Here is a 23,157-nt window from a genome sequence, read left to right on the forward strand (position 1 = left end):
GGTAAACTTGAAAGTAACTTAAGTGCTCACCCAAAAGTGAACTATGGAAAACTATGAAGCAATAGAAAAGGATCAAGTGGCTCAGACTGGACTGATGTGGAGATAGATGTTGGATTCATGGAGATAAGACACACCATGAAGGTAAAAATACAATATTTACAATGCCATTTATAGTGTGTGAATGGAAAGAAACCCCACAAAATGAATATTTCTGTATGTACTTATATATGCACGTAGGTGCAGAGAAAAAGGCAAGAGGGTCAAGAGCAGACTAAAGGTGGCCAGAGGCTAGGGGTGGGTAGGGAAGTGGGACTGGGGGGCTTTGGGGACATTGTCTACAATGGGCTTCTCCTCATGTATTTCATAGTATAATTTAATACATTAAAACAGAAAAGTTGTAAATACTGATGCTTCAACCCTAGACTTTTTTATTTGGATGGTTTAGATGGGAATTGGTTTTTCTTTGACATCTGCCTGGGTGATTTGGAAACCACTGGCTTGAAGATTGAGTTGTTGGCTATTGGAGATCACATATTATAGTGTTTAAATCAGCTTCTTACGTGTTTTCTGTAATATATAATTCCATATTAAAATAATGGTACAGCGCTTGCTTTGGCAGCACATATACGGAATCTGGAATGTTGCAGAGAAGATGAGCACAGCCCTGCACAAGGATGACATGCACATTCGTGAAACATTCCATATATTTGTTAAGATGTCAAATTTTTTTAATAATAGATTTTTTATTGGTGTTCAATTTACCAACATACAGAATAACACCCAGTGCTCATCCCGTCAAGTGCCCCCTCAGTGCCCGTCACCCATTCACCCCCACCCCCTGCCCTCCTCCCCTTCCACCACCCCTAGTTCATTTCTCAGAGTTAGGAGTCTTTATGTTCTGTCTCCCTTTCAGATATTTCCCGCACATTTCTTCTCCTTTTTATACTATGTGCATTTTATCACAATTAAAAAAATAAAAGTATGAATCACTTCATTAAAACCACAGAGAAAGATTTCAGTAAAGGGCCTCTTTGCCACTAACTCAAATGTCATCAGTCTCTAATTAAATGAATGCTGGTTGTTCATGTTGTCTTCAGGGAAAGCTCTAGCTTTTCTCACCATGGCAGTTCCAGGTGTGAGGCGTCCCGTCCTGGGCCCTGGGCCTCTTCTGCGCTGCCGCTTGGCCCCCTGGTCGGGGCACCCTGAAGAGAAGCTCCTCCCTGATCTTGGGGAAGCTGCTGCTTACCCTTGGGTCCTTATTCTGTTTGTTGTCCTGCTGGGGGCCAGAGAACAAGGAGAGAGGAGAAGTCTCCGGCTTCTGATCAGGACGTGGCAGAGTGACCACGAGTTGAAGGCCCTTGTGGATAGCAAGCAGCTGAAACGTTCCTGCAGAAATACCACTTTTTCACAGGGGGTGCTGCCCTTGGCTCGTGATTATAGTATAAAATCTTCCAAATGATGAGTTCCAACTTACAGTTGACCCAGACGTTTCTGATGAGAGGGGATTCAGATTGCCGGCCTGTATACAAAAAACACTCAGCCAAGTTCTTGGCACATAATGAACACAAAAGTAAACTACTATTGTTTTGTCACATGTAGCTTGGCCCGTAGCTGTGCTCATAATCCAGAAGCCTTTGCCACATTTAAACCCAGGAGAAGCAGGCACTGGATGCTGAGTGATGGGTGATGCTCCAACTCAGCTTTAAAACAAGCCTTCGGGGGTACCTGGGCGGCTCAGTGGTGGAGCACTTTTGGCCCAGGGCGTGATCCTGGGGTCCTGGGATCAAGTCCCACATCGGGATCCTGCATGGAGCCTGCTTCTCCCTCTGTCTGTGTCTCTGCCTCTCTTTCTGTGCCTCTCATGAATAAATAGATAAATTCTTGAAAGAAAGAAAGAAAGAAAGAAGAAAGAAAGAAAGAGAGAGAGAGAGAGAGAGAGAGAGAGAAAGAAAGAAAGAAAGAAAGAAAGAAAGAAAGAAAGAAAGAAAGAAAGAAAGAAAGAAAGAAAGAAAAAAGCCTCCCTATCTATTCATCATCTTTCTCTTTTCTGGTTTTCCCACTTCCCACGCCCAGCTAGCAAGACAAGGACTCAATGTCGTGCTTATCAGCCGGACACTTAAAAAGCTACAGGCCACCGCTGCAGAGATTGGTGAGTAACCCCGAGACATAGGGAGATGTTGGAGGAAGATCTGTCAGCATGCCTGAGTCTGCTCCTGCAGCCTGGGGACTGGCCGATGCGCAGGAAGCTCACTGGACAAAGGGAAGTGCAGGGTATGAAAAGCTTTAGTTCATCAGGGATTCCTTGGCTGAGTGAGGTCGGAACAGACTCATGCTGTAAGTGTCTTCATCTCTAGAATTACTTCTGTTCATCTAGAGGTCCCAGCTGCCTTATTGCTTCTGCTACACCCTTGAAAAGCAGGATCTATGTTTGGGAATTCATTTCCCCATGTCTATGCTTTGTTCCTTGCAGGAAGGTGAGGGACGATGCTTACTGGTGGTTCAGAGATTTTTTAAAAAAGATTTGATCCAGGGCTGCAATGTACAGTTGTGAAGTTTATACACTACACAGCTCTATTTATATTACAATGTTTTATTATTATAATTCAGTGTGACGTATTCATAGTTAATAATAGTTGTATCCGCTTTGGGGTAGTTTATTTTAATCATTAATTATTAATTTAGTGATTCCTAATCTCCTTCACTCAAAGACATGAGTCTTCAATTATGAAAACTTGTGAAGACTGGGAGAGACTGTCAGAGGATGGCCTTGTGTCCCTGGGGGAGACTTGGGATAGGAGACAGATGTGGGAGGTGTGGGGGCATTGCACCGTGAAGGCTCAGTGCCCTTCATCTAATGAATTCTCCCTTTGTTTCATGTCTGGGTATCATAAGTAACTCTGATCAGGACTAAGACATTCTTCAGTGTTTCCTTCATGATGCTGAAATGTGCTTTTTATTGTCCTCTTGAAAAGTAAGAAGTGCTTTCGGCCTGAAAGCACCTCCCACCCTTCAAACTAAGCCTCAGATCACTTGTCCCAGAAATACTGGGTCTAACCCCAAAGGTGAGCAGGCAGCCGCTGGTAGAGTCGATGTGTTGCTCTTGCATCAGCTGAAAGTTCCCATCCAAGAGCCAGGTCCACATGGGACAGCGGAGTGGCATCGGCTTGGTGGGAATGGAGTGCAGATGTCATTGGGTTAGCTCGCTTCTCTGAGCCTTAGCTTTCTCCTCCTGAAAGTGAGTGTGATGTCCGCTTTATGGGGTTGTAGATAGGATTAAACTAAGACATGGTGCATGTAAGTGCTCTGTGAATGCCAAAGTGTTGGGCAAACACCAGGGGTCACTCCACTTGAGCCAAGGGGACTGGTGTGGAGCAGAGGCAGCATCACCCTATGCTCTTACAGTCTCCACACCAGGGGTTGCCCACTTGGGTGTGCGGCAGAGTCACTGGGAGTGCATGCCAACACAGATGGCTGGGCCTAGTCTCGGGGTTTCTGGCTCAGTAGGTCGGGGTGGAGCCTGAGGATCTGTGTTTCTAGCAAGTTCCCAGGGAGGCTGATGCTGTGGTCTGCGGACCCTGCTTCGAGAACCACTGCATTAGATTTATTTTGGTGCACTACGGTGCTGGTCACCGTAGTGACTCAGAAATACCAGAAACCACCGCTCACAAATCTTTGAGCACATTATAGGAGCATTGGAAAAGTCCCTGAGCAAGGGAGGGATTAGGATTCCCGTCACTCAAGAATAACTGTTGTCTCTCCTGCAGAGTGCGCTACGGGGAGTAGTGTGAAGATTATACAAGCAGATTTTACCAAAGACAACATCTATGAGTATATTGGAGAAAAACTTAAAGGCTTAGAAATTGGAATTTTAAGTAAGTAAATTGCAAAGTGCTCTGGAATGCATGAAATGAAGATGTTTCAACCTTCCTGATCATATCTTACAATACAAAATGGATTTTTTTCCACTAATACTGACATTAATTAGGAGAGTCTCAGAAATACCATCCTAAAGAATTAGTTTAGCAAACAAACATTGCTGTGATTGATTTATGAAATAGCGAGTCAGCATGGTTCTTTGAGAATTGACTCTCTTATTCAGAAAACAAGGTAATTTTTTTTTCTTAGGTAAGTCAGTGTGTGGGGACTTACAGACAAGTTATTTTATGACCTCATACAGAACACGGTGTCTGTACTGTACTTGGAAGGAAGATTTGATTTCAAAACTTCCTGCTGAATTTTTAAAATAAGATTTTTTACTAATAAAAATGTAAACCATATTATTGCAGGAAAATCAGAAAGAATACGTGAGCACATTGAATACTTAGAAATTTCTTAAAATCCCAACAGCCTGAGATCCTGTTTTGGTGCATATCCTTCCAGACACAGACACATACACACATGTTTTCAAAACCGGGATGAAATTTACACAGTATTTCAGAACATTTTTAAAAAACCCTACACCACAAATGTTCCCCGTGTCTTCAAACTGCTAGGCAGCTGTGGCGTTGATGGAGCCCCTTGTGTTGCACCATGTGGCTGCCCTGCGGTTCCCCTGAGTGCTTCCTATTAGCGGACAATCGTTTTCCCCCTCAATTTCCTCACTGTTATCGAATCATGTTGCAAAGAACAATCTCATCCATAAATTTTTTTCTGCATATGTTTCCTTAGGAAAATTGCCAAGGGAAAAAACTGCTGGGGTTGAATATAAACATTTTTAAGGCTTTTAATAAATGTTTGCTCCCGGCTCTTCTGACATCTTTGCTTTGCCATTGTCAGTCAACAACGTGGGGATGCTTCCAAACCTCCTCCCGAGCCACTTTCTTGATACAGCAGATGACATCCAGGTAGGCCTGGGCCCTTTTTGGGGTTTCCTCTCTCTGGGGCCTGGGCGGCCTGGCTGGGTAGTCACTAGGGTCCGGGAAGAGTGCATGGTTGATGGTGGAGCTGGAATTCTGTATTGCACGTGGATGCCTGTGGCCCTTCCCTTTCTTCACCTTAGTACTTGCATGAAGAGCAGGCAAGGGCGCTGCTCTTCATGACCAGCTCTGGAATACCAACACCTTCCTTCTCTGCACCTCAGAATGCACCTGCCCGCTGTCCTGTTTTGTTGGGGTTCTGCATCCTGCTTTAATCTTTTAGGGCTTTGTGTCTGCTAACAAATTGACCTCTGTGGTTCTAAGTAAGAGAAGGCCAGTTCTTTGGCTTTCTTTGTCTTCCCAAGTCATGAGATTTCTTTCAACTTTCTGTGAGGCACGTCTGCATTTGGGGGTGTTGCAGGGCCGTGGCTGCCACTGCAGGGCATGTCCTCAAAAGCACTGTTTGCTGACTCTTCCCCAGGCCCTGACTTTGGAAATCATGGCATTATCCCCATCCTGGACAGGCTGTCCTGGCCCCTGGAGTCCTACTTAAGTCCCAAGTCTATCGTGAGGGTGATCAACGCTGGGCAGCTTGGACCCCGCTGCACATCTTTGCAAAATTCCCCTCTTTGGCCACTTGTCTCACCCCATCTAACTCCCTGTTTCTGGCACAAGTCTGTGTCTCTTGATTAAGCAGGCTCCATTCTAGCTTTTCTTTATTTATGCCTGCATTTGTGCCTGCTTCTATTGGTCCCTCCTTTTCTCTCTGTCCATCTTGGGTGATTCTAGTAGTTTCTTTATCTGGCACTTGTAACCCAGGACCTCTACCTTATATTATCACTTGCCTTTCTATTCTCTCCGCTATTGTCTTCTAGACCCACATAGGCTAACCGCCCTTCTTCCAGATGGAAAGTAAACATCTCCCTTTGAAATATTGTGTTCTGAAGGAAAATCCCTAAATTTTGAAGGAAATTCTTAATTAACTTCTGTTCAAGATCAGATTCTCAGAGAATCATAGTGGATGTCAGATGTTTATCGGTTCCAGTGCATGCTTGGTGGGCATCACTTAGGAACCTAATTTCAGGTGGTGCAAGGGAGGAGCACTGCTCAGACATGCACTTTTGCCCACTTTATGGTTCTTTAGCACTGACTAAGAGAATTTCTTACATCCTCCAGCTAATTGGCAGTTGTGATTTTTTGTTACAGAGTGTCATCCATTGTAACATCACCTCGGTAGTGAAGGTATGTAGTCAATATATGTTCTAAATGCATTCAAATATAGCTGTTGGAATCTAGCAACTCAGGAGAATTGCTTTCTTTCCTGCAGAAATCTTTGAAATTGAACTGCACTTGACTGAAAGGCCATGTAGTGGTCTTTTAATTGTTTTATTCTGTTTTCATCAAGAAAACAGTGACAAACTTATTCTCCAGAGGATCTGAATCTTATTTTTGCATCCAGTTTTTTTTTTTTTTTTTTTTTTTTTGCATCCAGTTTTGTCACACATTGGAACATGTTAGGCCTGATGACACTGAAACTTATTCAGGATTTCACGGCAACTTGAAAAAAAAATAATGGTTTAGTTTCCTCTAGTTTTAGTCCTTGTTAACAGTGGAAAGTTCAGTCAGTTTGGAAAAATGACAGAAGGCCGGGCTTGGATTTTCTGGACTTCTGATGTTCAATAAATATTTATTGAAGTGAAATTCAAGTTCGTATGCATTCTGAGCTCATCTCAACTACTAGTTAGTTGGGCAGTGTAGCTGTTCCTTCCACTCCCTTGAACTCAGATTCTTCATTTGCTGTTCAAAGAGTGTTGGGGGGCAGCCCCGGTGGCGCAGCGGTTTAGCGCTGCCTGCACCCTGGGGTGTGATCCTGGGGACCCGGGATCGAGTCCCACATCAGGCTTCCTGCGTGGAGCCTGCTTCTCCTTCTCCCTGTGCTTTGCCTCTCTCTCTCTCTGGGCCTCTCATGAATAAATAAATAAAATCTTTAAAACAAAACAAAACAAAAACAAAACAACAACAACAAAAAAAAAACAAAGAGTGTTGGATTGAGAGATGTGTCAGGTGCTGATCAGGTTCTTTGATTTGCATCAGCCGCATCGGCATTTATAGGCACGACTACCACAAAGCTGTCCTATATTGTGCCTTTGAGAGCATAAGAAAAAGGCACCCCCCTGGGTGAACAATTTGGGAAAAGGTGCTGCTTACAAGTGGATAGATGGCGCTTTTGTGTGAACACAATGTTTCCCTTTCCTCTGAATGGGGAGAGCTCTTCTCACCGCCAGTGAGCGAACCCTGAGCTTTCAGCTGATAGTCACTCCACAGCTGGACACCTTGCTCAGTATGCAGCATTCACAACTGTGCCTGGTAGCCCTGTGACTGCTCTGGTTTGCAGTAGTGAGTTTGGTATGATCCCTGGTTTCCCAGCACTGGCAGCCCGGTTGGGGAGCAGCAGGTCTCGTCTGTACATAGTGTGGCCAGGCAGAGGAAGCCTGGGTTCCCAAAGGAAAGCAGGTTGCTGTTAACAGGAGAGAGATGAGTGCTGAACAAACCAATGTAAAATTATTTTCAGGTGGGTGAGTTGAGCTGACAAAAACAATTTTTAGCATTGATCGTTCCTCTGTAGGCATACTGCTATTTTATAGTTTCCTGCTTTGTTTTTATTGGTACATACATTCTTTTTATGCTGAGCAATCAGTAGGTTTTTACAGCCCCAGCTGATGTAATTGTAAGTTTTATGTGTCCAACTGTTGTCTCCTGCCCTACCACTAAAATCTTTCATGTTATTTTACACATTGATCTTTCACGCTTGGTCCATTTGGTCACAAAATTTCCCAAATGTATTTGACAACCTTCTTCTGACTCCTGTAGCCAAGAATTGCTTTGATTTGTTAAAAAAAATTTTTTTAATATATATTGGTAGACACTAATTTCCTTAAATAGCAAAGAAAACCCATTGAAGATTAGCTGTGTAAGTACACTGTGCCTCAGATGGCCATGCTGGTTGGAAGCATGAATAGCATCACTTAGTTACCCCGAAGGAGCCATCTCGAAATAGTCAAGAGCAGGAACATGGGAATGAGTTTGTGTGCAAAGGTAAGGTGGGGTAAGAGACTGAATTTTGGGAACTTTGAGACAGAGGAGAGACTCACAAAGTCCAACGTTGTCTCTTTGTTGGGATCATTCATTCAGTGAGACCAGTGCACTTGTGGGGAGGCATTGAGGTAATGCTGGTGTGCTCCAACAGTGCCCCTGTCATGCCCTTCAGGAGGTGGGCAGAGCTAAGGGCAAGGTGACAGCAGGACCTAGTCCTCATGCTTCTCCTGCCTCCTTCAAAACCCAGTATTTCAGGAGGTAGTCTATTGACACTCTGCCCCTGCTGCTGCTCCAGAGCGTGGAAATATTATCTAGAGGGCCCTGGGGTTGGGCTCCAGAGCCTGCCTTATGGTGTAGGGACGATGGCGGGGACTGAGCCTACTGAGAAGCTCCTGCAGAGCCCCCAGACAATATGGAAAAATAGGCAAAATATTCAGTCTTCTTTATTTTTCTGTGCCTCCCCATCTGTTTGGATCCTTTCTTCTCAAACCTGCTCTGGAGGAGAAGGCCCAATGCCACTCAATTGTACATTTGAGAACATTTCAGTCTGTGGGTTTGCCTCTTCCTTAATTCTTAAAAGGGGGTGTCTTGCAATTATGGAGTGAAAAGCTTTTTTACTGGGCTATTTAAGCTCCAGAACCAGCAGGGAAGAACTCTTCTGGGGCCAGCAAGTTGGCACATGGGAGGGACTTATCAACACTGCATACTTCCGATGGACAGACAGACCTGGTCTGTCTATGGAGCTATTTTGCAGGCCAACAGCAAACTGCTTACATGGCTGCTGTTGGATTGAAGAGATATCCTTCTTTAGCTCGTGCCTTGTTTGTGAGATGCTCATGGACACTGGTTAGGTTTCCTGACGTCCCCTCACTTGAGACTCATGGTGAGGTTTATGATGGCCAACTTACTCAGGCCTATCTCCCAGAATGATGAGAATCTGGGGAACCTCAATGTTGATCCCATGGCTGGAAGCCAATTTCCATGAGTTTTCACAGCCCTCATTTTCCAAGAAGACTTTAACTTTACGGGGAAGAAACCAGAGGCCTCTAACAGTGTGCTGTTTATCTAGGCTGCCTTTTGTGGGTTGTAGTCAGACTCCAGTGTGGCCAGAATTACCTCCTACAAGTACCAGCAGATTTTCAAGGCCACCTCTTAAGCTCTTTTCCTGGCTTCCTCCAGCACCTGTTTCCCCAAGCCCCCACCCACTGGATACTCAGCTCCTTTGTCAGAGGGCCTAACTCTATCCCTTCTCTTATAGATGACACAGCTAATTCTGAAACACATGGAATCAAGGTAAGGTCTTTTTTTTTTTGAAAAAAGCATGGAGCTGCATGGCCTCCCTGGCTGGGCAGTTAGCTGATCTGGGCACTTGGGACAGAGTGCAGGTGGTGGGGGTATAGGCTTCATCCGGCTGCAGCTTTAAGCAATGGTAAAACTGTCATGAAGGACATGGAGATTGCAGGAAAAAATGTAACATTCTGGACCAGGCCAGCTTGGCAAACAGATAAGCATATTTGAAGGTCAAGTGTAGCATCTACGGGAGGAAGAGAATAGCCATTTCAGCACACATTGTATTAAAAATATTAACTCATGTTGAACATAAAAGAAACTTCAGAGGTTGGCCTGAGATGAAGGCCATCTCCTGTTATTACTCAAATTTTGTGGTAAAAATCGCCACCTATTGGTATCTCTATTTAGTCCATGGTTTTATTACTCTATTACAACATGCCTTCGGGAACTGGTTTTTCTCATGTGGTATTCATTAAATGCAAATGGTTGACAGTTTGATCTTTCCTAGAGGAAGAAGGGGCTTGGCCTTATAGTGTAATTTGGGGTTTCTTGGTTTTTCCAGATTGAACTCATCTATTTGGGAAGAATTAAAGTTACCAAATTTGAAAAGGATTAAATAAGAACCCTGGAGACTCAGGTGTGGGTTCCTGGGTGAGCAGATGATGGACTGTCAAATGCCATCCCAGACAGGATTCTTCACTTGCCATCTGTCCTGGTGTGGGTCACCTCTAGGAGTTAAAAGGGATCTTGAGCTCATGTGGTCCCACTTGAGAAAGAAGGGTCCCTTCTCACTTGAGTCTTGTCTGAGCTGAGTGGGTCCCTGGCATTCCGGGGGGGATCTTCGCTGTGGCAGAGCTCGTTTCCAGTACCAAGCCCATGGTGTCCGCAGAGCGCTGGGTGGCATCGCCGGTGTCATAATCCAGGCCGTAGGGAAGCACCACTGGCAGTTCTGGGGAGCAGAAGTCGTGGTGCACATGGGAGCTTAGCGAGGAAGGACTCCAGTGGTCCCAGGAGCCCCTTTGCTTTCTCCACAGGATGTATGGGATCAGGCAGCAACACATTCAGAGCTTCACTTCTTTGTTTTTTAGGCAGAAAGGGCTTATCTTGAACATTTCTTCCGGGGTGGCCCTCTTTCCCTGGCCTCTGTACTCCATGTATTCAGCTTCCAAGGTGAGCACCAGCATGTAGCCCAAATTTCCTTCTCTGCCTTCCTCTGGTTTATTCCAGTTGGCATCTTCACCTGGACGTTGGCTCGTCTGGCAAGCTGGGGGGCAGATTCGCCCCAAGGGCAGATGCCCGGGGCCTCTGTGGGCAGGGCTCAGCAGCCTCGTTAGACCAGAGCACTGCCGGGGCTGGTGGAGCCCCTGGCCAGCACCCGGACTAGTGCGGCGCCGGGGCCCCGGGTCCGCTCACCTCCTCGCCCCAACCCTCAGCCCTGCTTTCTTGCTGTGGGCAAGACACATGGTAGCTTTCTTTGTCCTGAGGCCCAGCCAGGTGTCCCCAGACCCTCGTCATAAAAACAAACCCTCAGAGGTGGGGATGTCCTGGGCGAGAAGACAGGCAGGGCTCCTGGGGCAGGGTTGTCTCCATGCAGGGGCGCCTGGCTGGTATTTATCCCGACATGGGTGTTCCTGCTCATTGGTGGGGCTCCTCGCAGGCCGAGAAGTCAAGTCCTGGCTCCCATCAGACCAGCTGCTGTGTCTTAATGGTGGGGCGGGTAGGCTCCCTGCAGGGCCTCTGGAATCGAGGAATGATGACAAAGCTACCTCTCCTGTCCTGTGTTTTCTCCTTGCTCCAGGCTTTTGTGTGCACGTTTTCCAAGGCACTGCAAGCAGAATACAAAAGGAAAGGGATCATTATCCAGGTGAGGTCAACAGCTCTGGGCCCTTGGGACTAGGAGGTGTGGCTCCCCGTGGAGTCTGGGACAGGCTGTTTGTGCCAGGCCAGGAGGGAGGCTCTGGATGACAGCACATGAGATCCTATGCCCATCCAGGGCAACTGTGCCCCGCAGCTCTCCTCCATGCCCGGGAGGAGGTAATGGGGTGGGGTAAGTGAGCACCAGGACAGAGATCTGGGTCTTGTCTCACCACTCTTTACTCTTTGACCCAGGTATAGGAGATGGGGTTAGCTGGAGGAATTGTGGAGAAGAAACAAAAGAAAACTGAGCAATCCATCCACGTTAGGAAGAGGCGGTGGGGGGGTGGTGGTAGTGTACTTTGGGAGCTGCTCAGCTGGGATGGGCCACACAGATCCCCACACTGCGGTTCTTGAGCATTTGGGAAGAGGTCCTGGCTTCCCCTTTCACCTATGATGGCAGAGCCATCATGAAGATGCCCTTACCTAGCTGGACACAGAGCTGCATTGTCACAGCATCTGTAGGCTGTGTAGTGATGTCGTGAGGTGTCCGTGACATACCTGTGCTTGGTTCAGAAACACAGTTAGATTTAAGTGCTTTCTGGAACCTGGAATAAACAATTTGCAGACATTTTTATTATTGTTTGGGAGAAGTTTTATGACAGACTATTAGAAGTGGAAAAGGTACACTCACAGTTAAATCTTGAAAATTATTGCTGTCTCTACTGATGGTGTTGGATTTGCAGGGCACAATGGGTGATTGTTTATTTTTCTTACCACAACAGGAAAGACTGTGAGGTACGTGCCACTCCTGGCTCCTAACTGAAGTATGAAAGTGGGAATCCAAAGAGCTTTAAATTGCTCCAACTTTGGCTCTATGTAATGTGTTAGAAGTAAACTTCTCAGTTAAAGTTGTCAGATAAAATGCAAGACATCCAGTTCAATTTGAATTTCAGATAATAACTTTTTTTTTTGTATAAATATATCTGATGCAATCCTTGGGACATACTATACTGAAATTTTTTTCCTTGTTTGTCTGGATTTCAAATTTAGCCATCTTGCATTTTTACTGTTGGTCTGGCAACCGTGTTCAAAGGCTTAACTCATGCCCCCAGTCCCTCTGTGTACATTTGAGCCACCTGACGTGTGTGGTCAAGGGCTCAGCTTGACTTAGTGATAAAGGTAAGCCAGAAACCAGTTTTTCTGATTCACAGCCCTATGCCAGTTCTATACTTTTCAGTGCTCCATTGTCAGCTGAGATCCTGAGGCTTTCTGTAGGAAGAACAGAGATGGAAAACCAAGGGGTGGTTACAGTAGGTGTGAATTTCTCAGGGGTGGGCAGATGGCTCCTGTGTGATAGCCTTTATTCCCCATTGTAGGTGTTGACCCCATACGCTATCTCAACCCCAATGACAAGGTACCTAAACACCAACATGATAACCAAGACTGCTGATGAGTTTGTAAAAGAATCACTGAATTATGTCACGATTGGAGATGAAACCTGTGGCTGCTTCACGCATGAAATCTTGGTAACTGGTAACTTCTTTCCTGAATCACAGGAGGCGGGTGTGCAGGCTGTCCTAGCAGAGCTCTTCCTTGCCATCAATCACGTCCTCTCGTGGCGAGGATACGCAGTAATGTAGCTAGTGAAAGAGCCATGTGTAGCAAAGGGGAAAAGCTGGAGGCCTGGGTGCTCAGCCCATACATAACCCCCAAGTTGTCAAATATCACCCTTGGCTGCCTCACCTCTTTTCCTCAGAAAGTAAGGTGGCTTCCTGAGCTCTTGGGAAGGGCAGACCAAGACACAGGGACCTTCCCTGGGTAGGGATGGGAGTTGATTGCTGCTGTCTTCTCTGGCTCCCTGTGTTAAGAAATCTTTTAGTATCTGGCTCTCCAGGGGTGAAAAAAACCCCAAACACTTTGATTTGTAGGGTTTGCTGATTGCCATGCTTTAAATACTGCCCCCATGACTGATTTCAAGCTCCCATTGTGTTGTCACTGCCTCTGAGTTTAGGAATGTGCATAATTGGCTCTTGTGAGCAAGTACAAGCTGGCTTTAGCACAACATGAACTCCATCAAATATGGAAATAAAATTCAGTGACATATGGTATGCTGCTTTTAGAAGCAATCACAAATGTGAAACAAAGGTAAACTTGACTTTTGCACACTGATACTGAAAACAAACACACATAGTATCAAAAAATCTTAGACAGATCATTACTTTCCCTACATATGTCAACTTTGTCCTCTGCCTCTTGTGCTTTTCTGCCATGGGAATTAGGTTCCTCCCCCTTCTCTTTCTCTCTCAGAAGGATTTGTGGGTGAATATGCTAAATCTTCCCAAAGCATTCAGTTACTCCCTGGGACTTCTGGAGACTACAAGATCTGAATTGTCTTAAAGGATTCCTTGCTACTTTTACTGTAGAACCTCAACAATGCACAGCATTACCAATTTAACATACTATAAAGTGGACGTGCAGAAAGAATATAAGATTTTGATTTTGCCTATGCTGATCTGGTTTTTCTCCAGATTACCACTTGCTGCATGGCAGAAAAATAAATTAATGGAATGTCCAATGAGTTTAAATTTAGTTTGACCTGGTATTCTAAACTGGATATTGAGGAAATGTGTTTTTGTCTATTACTTAATGTGTTCAATCTTTCTGGGAGCATCCCTTTTTCCTGCCTTTCTCACTAAGATGGTAACAGGGAGAAGAATCTTCATGACCTCCTGCTGGTCCTTAAGTATGTGTGTCAATGTCCCACATCCAGCTGGTGGTTGTGCACCTTGCTGATTTGTGGCTATGGGGAGTGATGACCTTTTTTATCCATTTGGCTTGGCCAGTGAACTCCCAGCTACTGATGACTGCCGGGCCCTGAATCTCTGCTACTTCCCTCAAGCAGCCACAGGTCTAAGGTCCTTCTGGAGCTTTGGTTCATAAAGGCCCTTTGGCTCTCACTGCTGTATCAGCATCAGCATGGACTTGACTCACACTGGAATGTCAGCACCTCTCTTGCCATGCTGAGATAATGTTCTGTGGTTGTACTCTCGAAGGATGGGGCCAATATCTCTTCCTTTGGCCTCAGTGCCATTCTTATTTATTGATTACATGTTCATATTTTTCACCTGAAACCCCGGCCCCCCACCCCCCCTGTCTTCCACCCAGCCTAGGCCCACATAGAGAAGGACACACACCCTCTGGGATATTGATGGAATCCATCAGGATTTAGAAAATGTTTCTTGAGACTGTAGCCTGGCTTGCAAGGTTGTCATCTTGCTACATAATGCAATTCTAGAGGTCAAAAGTTGAAAAAAATTTTAGCTTTTCTCTTTTGATTTCTTATGCAACAAATCAAATCTCTTCTGGCAAATAGATGCTGAGAACAGACTAGGCAAAAGAGTCTTTATGCTTGTTGAAGCAAAAGAAAAAACAAGGAGAACACACAAATTATTAATGCCAATTTGGAGTTTGCTGGAATTTAGAAAAGATTATTGAATCTAAAGGTATGAGCAATCAAGTAGAATTGACTGGTAAGGGGGATCCCTGGGTGGCTCAGTGGTTTAGCGCCTCCCTCTGGCCCGGGGCATGATTCTAGAGTCCCAGGATCGAATACCACATCAGGCGCCCTGCATGGAGCCTGCTTCTCTCTCCGCCTGTGTCTCTGCGTCTCTCTCTCTCTGTCTCTGTCTCTCATGAATAAATAAAATATTAAAAAAATATTTAAAAAAAGAATTGACTGGTAAGCAAGCAACCCTTGTATTTATCACAAAAGGGCAAGGCAAAAAGACAGCATGCTCTTCACTCCCAAGGAGTTCTGGGACAGGAACTGGGGCTGGAATGGAGCCTCTAATGTAGATACCTGAGGTTACTTTACTTAGTCCTTCTAATAATTTTGTAAGATAGGTCATTTGGCTCCTGTTTACAGTTGAGGAAATCAAAATTCAGAGCTACATCAGCTACCCAAGGCCACTTGATGAGTAATGGTGAAGCTCAGGTTTAAGCTCACCTTTGTCCAATGCCATGCTTCTCCTGGTGTCTTCCACACACTCCTTATAGATTGGGAGGAGGTAAACAACAATGGGGATGAAAGAAGGGACCTTTTAGAACATCTTCTAGGGACCTGGAATTTTAATTTATTTTCTTTATGGCTGACTTCACTAAGCCAAAACATTTAGTTTAAGGCAAAGCTAATGAAAGTGCTTGATTTTGCTGATTAAAAAGCTCTAAAGAGCAGAAAAATGAAGTCCTTGAGGAAAAAAATTGCATTCACTCATTGGCTTGGCTAGAGGAAGAAAGGTTCTATTTTGTTTCCACAGAAGCCATCTTTGGTTCCCTGCTTTGAAATATCTCAATGAATGCAATGATCTGAGAATCTCAGCTGTCTAAAGAATAGAAACAATCCCTGAAAAGCCCACATTTTCCTCTGGTTGAAATTCTGTTGTTTGGTGGGGAGTAGGTAGGTTGAGGAATGTTGGGTGCCCAGGATTACACTATGGACAAAATAATTGCTTCTGGAGGCCTGGACCTGTCTTACAGGACATGGGTATGATTTGAGGGCAAGAAGCCTTCCAATGCCTGTGTCTACTGCGTGATGTGAATCCAACTAAGCATTCATGCCTTGACTTGAAGCCCTCCTCAAAGCTCCCCCCACCTCAGCTTTTCCAAGCAAATGCTCCATGTTATGATTTATACTTTACTATTGTGCCAGGTGATAAAAGCATTTCCAACTCTTTTCTGGAATTTCACTGTAGTAGAACCTTGGTAAAAAGAACCTGAAGACACTGGGAGTTTGAGCACCAGGAAGAAGAGTGCTTGCTGAGAGATGGAGAAAGGGGAGGAGAGTGTTACTGGAGGCAAAGTTCTCTTAATTTAGAATTTGCTCAGTTCTGATTCTATAGGTGACTGTTTGGTTTCTGAGAAAATCTTGTTTGTTGAGAAAGTTTTTAATTTAGCATGTGCTTAAGGGATTTTGAGACTTAAGTTCAGTAGTCAGAAAAAATATATATATATTTTAAAGATTTTATTTATTTATTCATGAGAGACAGGGAGAGAGAGAGAGAGAGAGAGAGTCAGAGACAGAGATAGAGGGAGAAGCAGGCTCCATGCAGGGAGCCTGATGTGGGACTCAATCCCGGGTCTCCAGGATCACACCCTGGGCTGAGGGCAGCGCTAAACCTCTGAGCCACCCAGGCTGCCCCAGAAAAATATTTTTAAAGATGATGAATATACACTGAGATGTTTTGTTCTAACTTGCTTGCTCTTCATTCTTCCACAAACACTCATATTTTTGTCTATTTAAGCGGATCTTCCTGAGCCTGATCCCGTCATGGGTTTTGTACAGCAGCACGTTCCAGAAGAAATACAAGGACTACCTCAAGCAGAATACTGGCACTATATAGTCCAAGTGCACTGACATGCTATCCAGCATGATTCTCTTCTCCATGTTCCCTGTTGGCTGCAGAAAATGAAGGAGCAGCTCAGCCCCTGCCACTCTCCTGAAGAGGCTGTGTCACATACACAGTCCCAAAATACAACTTTTTTTTTTTTTTTTTTTGCCATTTTACTTGAGTCTGGAGATCTTTGGGAATACTGTAGTATAAAAACATGTGTTGTTCAGTGGGGTTTTAGGGTTTTGTGTGTGACATGATGAGTGTGTCTAAAGGAGAAACTGGAAGAATTTCTACTTGGGATTATAATATAAATGTGCTGAGAAGAAAGCCTTTGGTAGTTCGAATATTGAGAATAATTATGCATATAAGCTTTTATAGCTATGCTAAAGAATGTCAGAGGTTACTAAACTTTACCAAGAGTGCTGTAGTTCGAGGGCATCAAAATAAGCTTCTCAGAGACCCAGGAAACTCTAGGGGAATATGTGGGAGCCACAGCTACATCAGGCCAGTTTCTGGGGCCTCCCATTCCAGTTGATGCAAACCAATTTTATCTGTTTTATTTATATTTGGGGTTCTATATCAGAGTGTATTCACAAAAATAAAACAGAAAAGCATACATTGATACAAATAGTTCAAAAATCATTGCTCTAATGCAGGAGTTGATATCTGCAGAAATTTATAGGTCTCCAGCTTTTGGGGTACTGGACTGAGTGCTTTACTTGTTAACACATAGGGGATGGTGTGTTGAGGGAAGTACTAGCCTTCAGCATTTGGGGAAGTTGGAGGAGGAGCATACCAGCTGGCGACCCTGTTCTGGCTGACATTGGTTAATCTACCCCGTGCTTCCCCCAACACATCACCATGCTCTAGACACTGAACACTTGGTGGCACTCATCTTTTCTGAGACCATCACTGGCACTTATGGTATGAGAAAGAATTTATGTACTGCTGCTCTAGTTATAAAAGGAGTCTGGGAGGTTTGGTTGGAATTTATGGGGCATTTTGCTGTTTTGGGGGAAGCACTGTATAGATAGAACATTTAAAACCTTGGTAAGCTTGGGAATCATGGGCTGATTTTATTAAACCTGCTCTGGGGAAAGGACTGGGACAACTTGTCCATTCTGAGGTATGGATATCTGTTTAAATTTTCTCAGTTATGGATAACAATAATAACTACAGTTTCTATGTTACCCATAGATATTGGTTATTTACTGTTATCTTCTCCTCAGCCCCACCTTTCATACTCTGATCTTTGATGTTGGGCTGGGAAATTTCAGACTCAGGTCTTAAGACACTTATGCCAACTGGCTTTGTGTGAGATTCTGTCCATGGGAGGCAAATTTGGGAGAGTAAGAGGAGATTGAAGTGCAAGGAAAACTCCTTCCTGTTTGCATTCTTGTTACTGTCCTTCTGCCTAGGGGACAGCATTTAGCCAGACTCAGCACCAACGTGGAGCCAGCCTGTAAGGATATTAGCACCGGTCCCACAGTGCTGCCTTTAGGGAACTGAGCATTAACCATTCAGAGGTTCCCCCTTGGAACACCCAGTTCCTAAAAACACTACTCCTCTGCTGTTACTGATAACTGACTTACATAGTATCCTCTTTTTGCTCTTTCAGCCTCCTGACTTTGGTGTTACCAATTCCTTCTACTATGTTCCTTCTCTTTGAAGTGCTCAGTGTACTTTCTCCCTTTGTCACTGGTCCTGACTGAGACTCTCAGTTAATTATCTTGCCTGATCTGGGATGCAGGCTGGATGGATGGATTCTTTTTTTGACAGTGAAGAATCAGAAACTCCTCATTAGTCAGGGTCCCCAGAGTAAACAGCAGACATGATTAAGCTATTGGAGGAATTATTTGCAAATGTGTGGGAAGGGTGTAGGGAAGTTATTGAAGTTAGTAGAGTGATGCTTTTATGACCCTAAAGCCTAAGGTGGCTGGGAAGGGAGCAATCATAGACCCGGTGAGAGAGACAGAGAGAGAGATGTGGTGGTTGGGGGAACGGAGAGGAAGAAGAAGAGGGAAGGATTAAGAGCAGTATGAGGAGCACTACCTCAGAGGACCTGTGACCTGTAGCTGAGAGATGCTGCCAGACTGTGACCACCCCATAGAGAGGGAGAGAAGAATTGTGATATTGTGATCTGTTATAAGAAATATGTATGTCAGGTAGCCCGAGTGGCTCAGTGGTTTAGCGCCGCCTTTGGTCCAGGGCGTGATCCTGGAGACCCGAGATGGAGTTCCACATTGGGCTCCCTGCATGGAGCCTGCTTCTCCCTCTGCCTGTGTCTCTGCCTCTGTGTGTGTGTGTGTGTGTGTGTGTGTGTGTGTGTGTCTCATGAGTAAATAAATAAAATCTTAAAAAAAAAAAAAAAAAGAAATATGTATGTCATCTTCATCCCCATTTCTTGGAATTTCCCGGGTGATAAGAGCAGTAAATGTGCCATTTGTTATTCATAAGAAGCCCCTTTCAACCACACTTGAGTTTATATTAATGATATGACTTTTGGAAAGCCCCTAAAGATGGGAGCTGGTTGCCAGAGGAACTGACCATGTTATTAGAAGGTTGGAACTTTCAGTATTATTCCTCAACCTTTGGGGAGGGTAGAGAGGATGGAGGTTGAGTTCAATCACCAATGATCAGTAATTTGATCAATCATGCCTATGTAATGAAGGCTATACCAACTTTGGGGTTTGGAGAGCTTCCAGGCTGGTGAACATGTGGAGGTGCTAAGAAGGTGGCATGCCTGCAGAGGTCATGGAAGCTCCACACCTTTACCCATATATCTGGCCCTATGCATCTCTCACATCTAGCTGTTCCTGAGGCATATTCTTTTACAATGAACTGGTAATCTAGTGAGTAGTTTTCTTCAGTTCTGTGAGCCATTTCAGCAAATGACTGAACCTGAGGAGGGGTCGTGGGGACTTTCAGTTTATAGCCAGTACATTGGTCAGAAGTTCAGGTGACAACCTGGGCTTGCAGTAAGCATCTGAAGTGGGAGCAGTCTTATAGGATCTGATGCTCTCTTCAGGTAGAGTGTCAGAATTGAGTTAAATTGTATGACACTCACCTGGTGTCTGAGAATGGCTTGGTGTGGGAAAACCTCTCTACACATTTGATGACCAGAATTATTGAGAGTGTTGAGAGGAGAAATAAGAGCATTTTTCCTTTGCAGGACTAAATTTCATTCTTTTCAATTTCATTCTGCTGTCCTCTGGGTCTCTTGCTGGTGCCTCTCACTGGTCATCTAACTGAAGCTAGCTCACTGATGTAATTCATAAGGTTAATCTCCTGAGACACCAGGTTGGGGATTGGGGGAAGAACCGAGATTGGATTTGGAGAGATGGGATGCAACATAACACCCATATATTAAGTGCTTTTCTCAAAGTCATACACCACTAATAGTTGGTAGCTCCTGAATTAGGACACTGGGCTTGTGCCTATACTCTATGTTTCGAAAGGGGTGATACTTTAAACCCAAAGAATAAGTATCTTATTGTGGAATTCAAGATTTCAGCAAAGTAGGAGCTATTTCACAGACATTAAAGCCTAATCTACTTAAACATGAGACAATCATGCTTGCTAGCATTTCAGTTATTATTGCCATGTAACAAGTGATCCCCCAACTTAGTGGCATAAAATGACAACCATTTTCTTGTGCTCACAGATTTTATGGGTCAAAAAGGGCACAGATTTTGTGGGATGGTTGGTTTTACCCCATGATATCTTGGGGCTTGGCTGGGAAGACTCCAAGACTGGAAATGAGTCAGCCTCTGGAGCTGGAAGCATCTGAATGATTGCTTATTTACATGTCTGGCAACTGATGGCAGTTACTGCCTGGGACCCCACTGGGGCTTCTGGATGGAAACCTGTACACAGCCCCTCTATGTTCTGTTTGGTTTTACTTGCAGCATTGTCAGCTGGGTTTCCAGAATGAGCAACCCTGGGACCCCTGGGTGGCTCAGTGGTTGAGCACCTGCCTTTGGCTCAGGTCATGATCCCAGGGTCCTGGGATCGAGTCCCACATCAGGCTCCCTGTAGGGAGCCTGCTTCTCCCTCTGCTTATGTCTCTGCCTCTCTCTGTGTGTTTCTCATGAATAAATAAATAAAATCTTAAAAAAAAAGAATGAGCATCCCTAGGAAAACTAGGAGGAAGTCATACTGTCTTATATGACTAGACTTGAAGTCACATGATATTCTCAAGCCCTCCCAGATTCAGAGGAAATGCCCAACTCCTGATGGAAGTACCGTGTGTAATAAGGAATACTGTTGTGGCCATCTTTAAAAAATACAATGAATCATACTCATTAATCTTACAATGAGTGTTTGTCCTACCATGGATCATGAGGAATTACTTGGCATTTCAACTATTGATGGAGCGTCTTACAAAAAGGTAGACATTATGTTCTTCATACATCCAATCCTAGTAAATTTGCCTTTGGGAAGGATCTTCCACAACCTGCAGCTTAGGTGAGCAAAGGAATGTGCGTCAGCATACACAACCTAGGGCAGATTTTAGGTACAGTTTTTAGTTGTGTAATATGTGGGTTTATCCAGTGTACTAATCCTGGGTTGATTTGAATGATTGTCTAGCAAACTTTATGAGGGACTTTATTTTGTTTTATATTTAAAAGAGATTTATTTATTTATTATTTGAGAAGGGGAGGGCAGAGGGAAAGCATCTGCAACAGATTCTCTCCTGAGTGCAGAGCCAGCAACGGATTCAATCTCACCACCCTGAGATCACGACCGAAATCAAGAATTGGGCAGTTAACCAACTGAGCCACTCAGGTGCCCCAGGAGCCTTTAAATTAAAAGCGGATTTCCTCATAGGAAAGACCCCAGCATGTTGAATTAAAATGAGGGTAAAAGATCTTTATCCAGTAACTACTAGCACTAGAAACTGGCTGACATTTGTTGAGCACTAATAATGAGTCAGGGACGATGTAAATCCTCATGACAACTTAGGAAGTAGGAACTATTATTATTACCTTCATTTTACAGATGAGGAAATGAAGACACAGAGAGATTGAATAATGCCCACAGGTTCACCTGACCAGTGAGTGGTAGAGCTGGGGGTCGAACACGGGTCATCTTCCAGGCCATGGTCCTTACTCACCTGGGATAAGGTTTTTTAATTGGGCTCAAGAGCAAAGGGTGAGCACTATTTGCCAACACTGCATTTTCACTAACACACATTGCAGAGAGAGGGGAGCAATCAGGCTTTGCAGCCAAGCCCACGCACCTCAATTTCAACACTGACCACTTTCCAAATTTACCATCGTCTGGGAATCATTTGGGAAGAGGGAGGCTTGCCAAATTTCTCTGAACTTTTGTTTCCGCTGAGCAGTCCTGGGCTCTTGCCTCTCGCCTGATTCTCTTCTTGTTCTGAGGGCTTGGAACCCAAAGGAGCAGTACAAGCAGCTGGTCGTTTGATAGAAGGATTCACTTTGTGTTCTTCCGGCCTTCCATCTGTCTACCTCCCAGGATGCCAGAGTCTGGAGAATCCCTCTGACAACACTTGGAGCAAGAAAATGAGGTGATTATGGGTTGCTGCTCTAAAAAAACTTGGGAGCTGTTGATAGGGCAGCTCCCTGGGGCATCATCCATGTCCTGCTCTTGTGGGTTGGGAACCAGAATGCCCCACTTCAAACAGACTCCTTTACCCAACACTTGCTGGAGAAAACTGAAGACAGTCATCCCAGGGTCAGCTTGATTTTAGTCAAGTTTGTCTGCTTCTGATGCCAAAGAATGATGTTTATTCTCACTTCAGTTTATCCACTGTGTTTAGGGCTCAGACTGGTCTGACTTGCTACCGCCCTCTAATGGGCTGAGTGGGTCTTTCTATCTAATTTTATAGGAATTTTAGAACAGAATCTAATCTGAGAAAAGAAATCCCTCAAATCTTTTTTTTTCCAGCTTTTTAAAAAAATTGAGATACAATTGACACATAACATTATATTAGTTCCATGTGTACAACATAATGATTTTATACATGTGTATACCACAAAATGATCCCACAATAAGTCTAGTCAATATCCATCATTGCACATGGTTACAATTTTTTTCTTATAACTTTAAGATCTCCTCTCTTAGCAACTTTCAAATGTAGAATATGGTATATTGCTAATGACTGTTACCATGTTGTACATTACATCTCTATGACTTATTTATTTTATAACTGGAAGTCTGCCCCTTTTGACCACTTTACCCAGTTTGCCCAGTCCCTAACACCCCACCTGTGGTAATCACCAGTCTGTTTTCTGTATCTACGGGCACAGTTTTTTTTTTTTTTATGATCTCTACATATAAGTGAGATCATATGGCATTTGTCTTTCTCTGCTTGACTTATGTGTCTTAGCATAACGCCCTTAAGGGTTTTCTCTCATTTTTTTTCGTGCTTTGTGTGTGTGTATGTGTAGGTGTGTAGGGGGTTCATTAAGAGAGAAAGAAAAGGAGTAAAGAAAAGAAAATGATTGTTTCAGATTCAGACACTGATGAGATGGCTGACAGTGCGCCTCTTGGGGCCCTCTGGTTACCTCATCAGTAAAATTAGAAGGTCTGACCACATGTTCTATAATTCAGCTCTTATAGTTTATGCATTTTAAGTCAGCTTTGGAAATAAATTTTCTTTCTCAACCTTTAAAAACTAAATTCCTGATTATAAACAT

General features: G+C 44.2%; 1 protein-coding gene and 1 non-coding gene across 7 annotated transcripts in view; both read left to right on the top strand.

Annotated features, from left to right (window-relative positions):
• HSD17B3 (hydroxysteroid 17-beta dehydrogenase 3) overlaps positions 1-18,820 on the top strand; it is a 37,052-nt gene extending 18,232 nt beyond the window's left edge. For 2 of the 6 annotated variants that reach the window (XM_025423096.2, XM_025423094.2), the window contains 9 exons: positions 2,074-2,149; positions 3,765-3,872; positions 4,777-4,844; positions 6,063-6,098; positions 9,211-9,245; positions 10,331-10,412; positions 11,041-11,106; positions 12,476-12,625; positions 16,400-16,715. In XM_025423096.2, coding sequence (XP_025278881.1) covers positions 2,074-2,149; positions 3,765-3,872; positions 4,777-4,844; positions 6,063-6,098; positions 9,211-9,245; positions 10,331-10,412; positions 11,041-11,106; positions 12,476-12,625; positions 16,400-16,498 — 720 coding nt within the window. In that variant the 3' untranslated portion in view covers positions 16,499-16,715. The other 4 variants (XM_049115771.1, XM_049115773.1, XM_025423097.2 and 1 more) reach the window with 4 other exon arrangements.
• LOC112645683 (U6 spliceosomal RNA) lies at positions 604-709 on the top strand. Its single transcript, XR_003127190.1, has one exon. It is a non-coding gene; the product is annotated as a U6 spliceosomal RNA (small nuclear RNA).
• Positions 18,821-23,157: the final 4,337 nt, after the last annotated feature.

Source organism: Canis lupus, chromosome 1 (assembly GCF_003254725.2).
Source record: "Canis lupus dingo isolate Sandy chromosome 1, ASM325472v2, whole genome shotgun sequence".
Taxonomy (NCBI): Eukaryota; Metazoa; Chordata; class Mammalia; order Carnivora; family Canidae; genus Canis; species Canis lupus.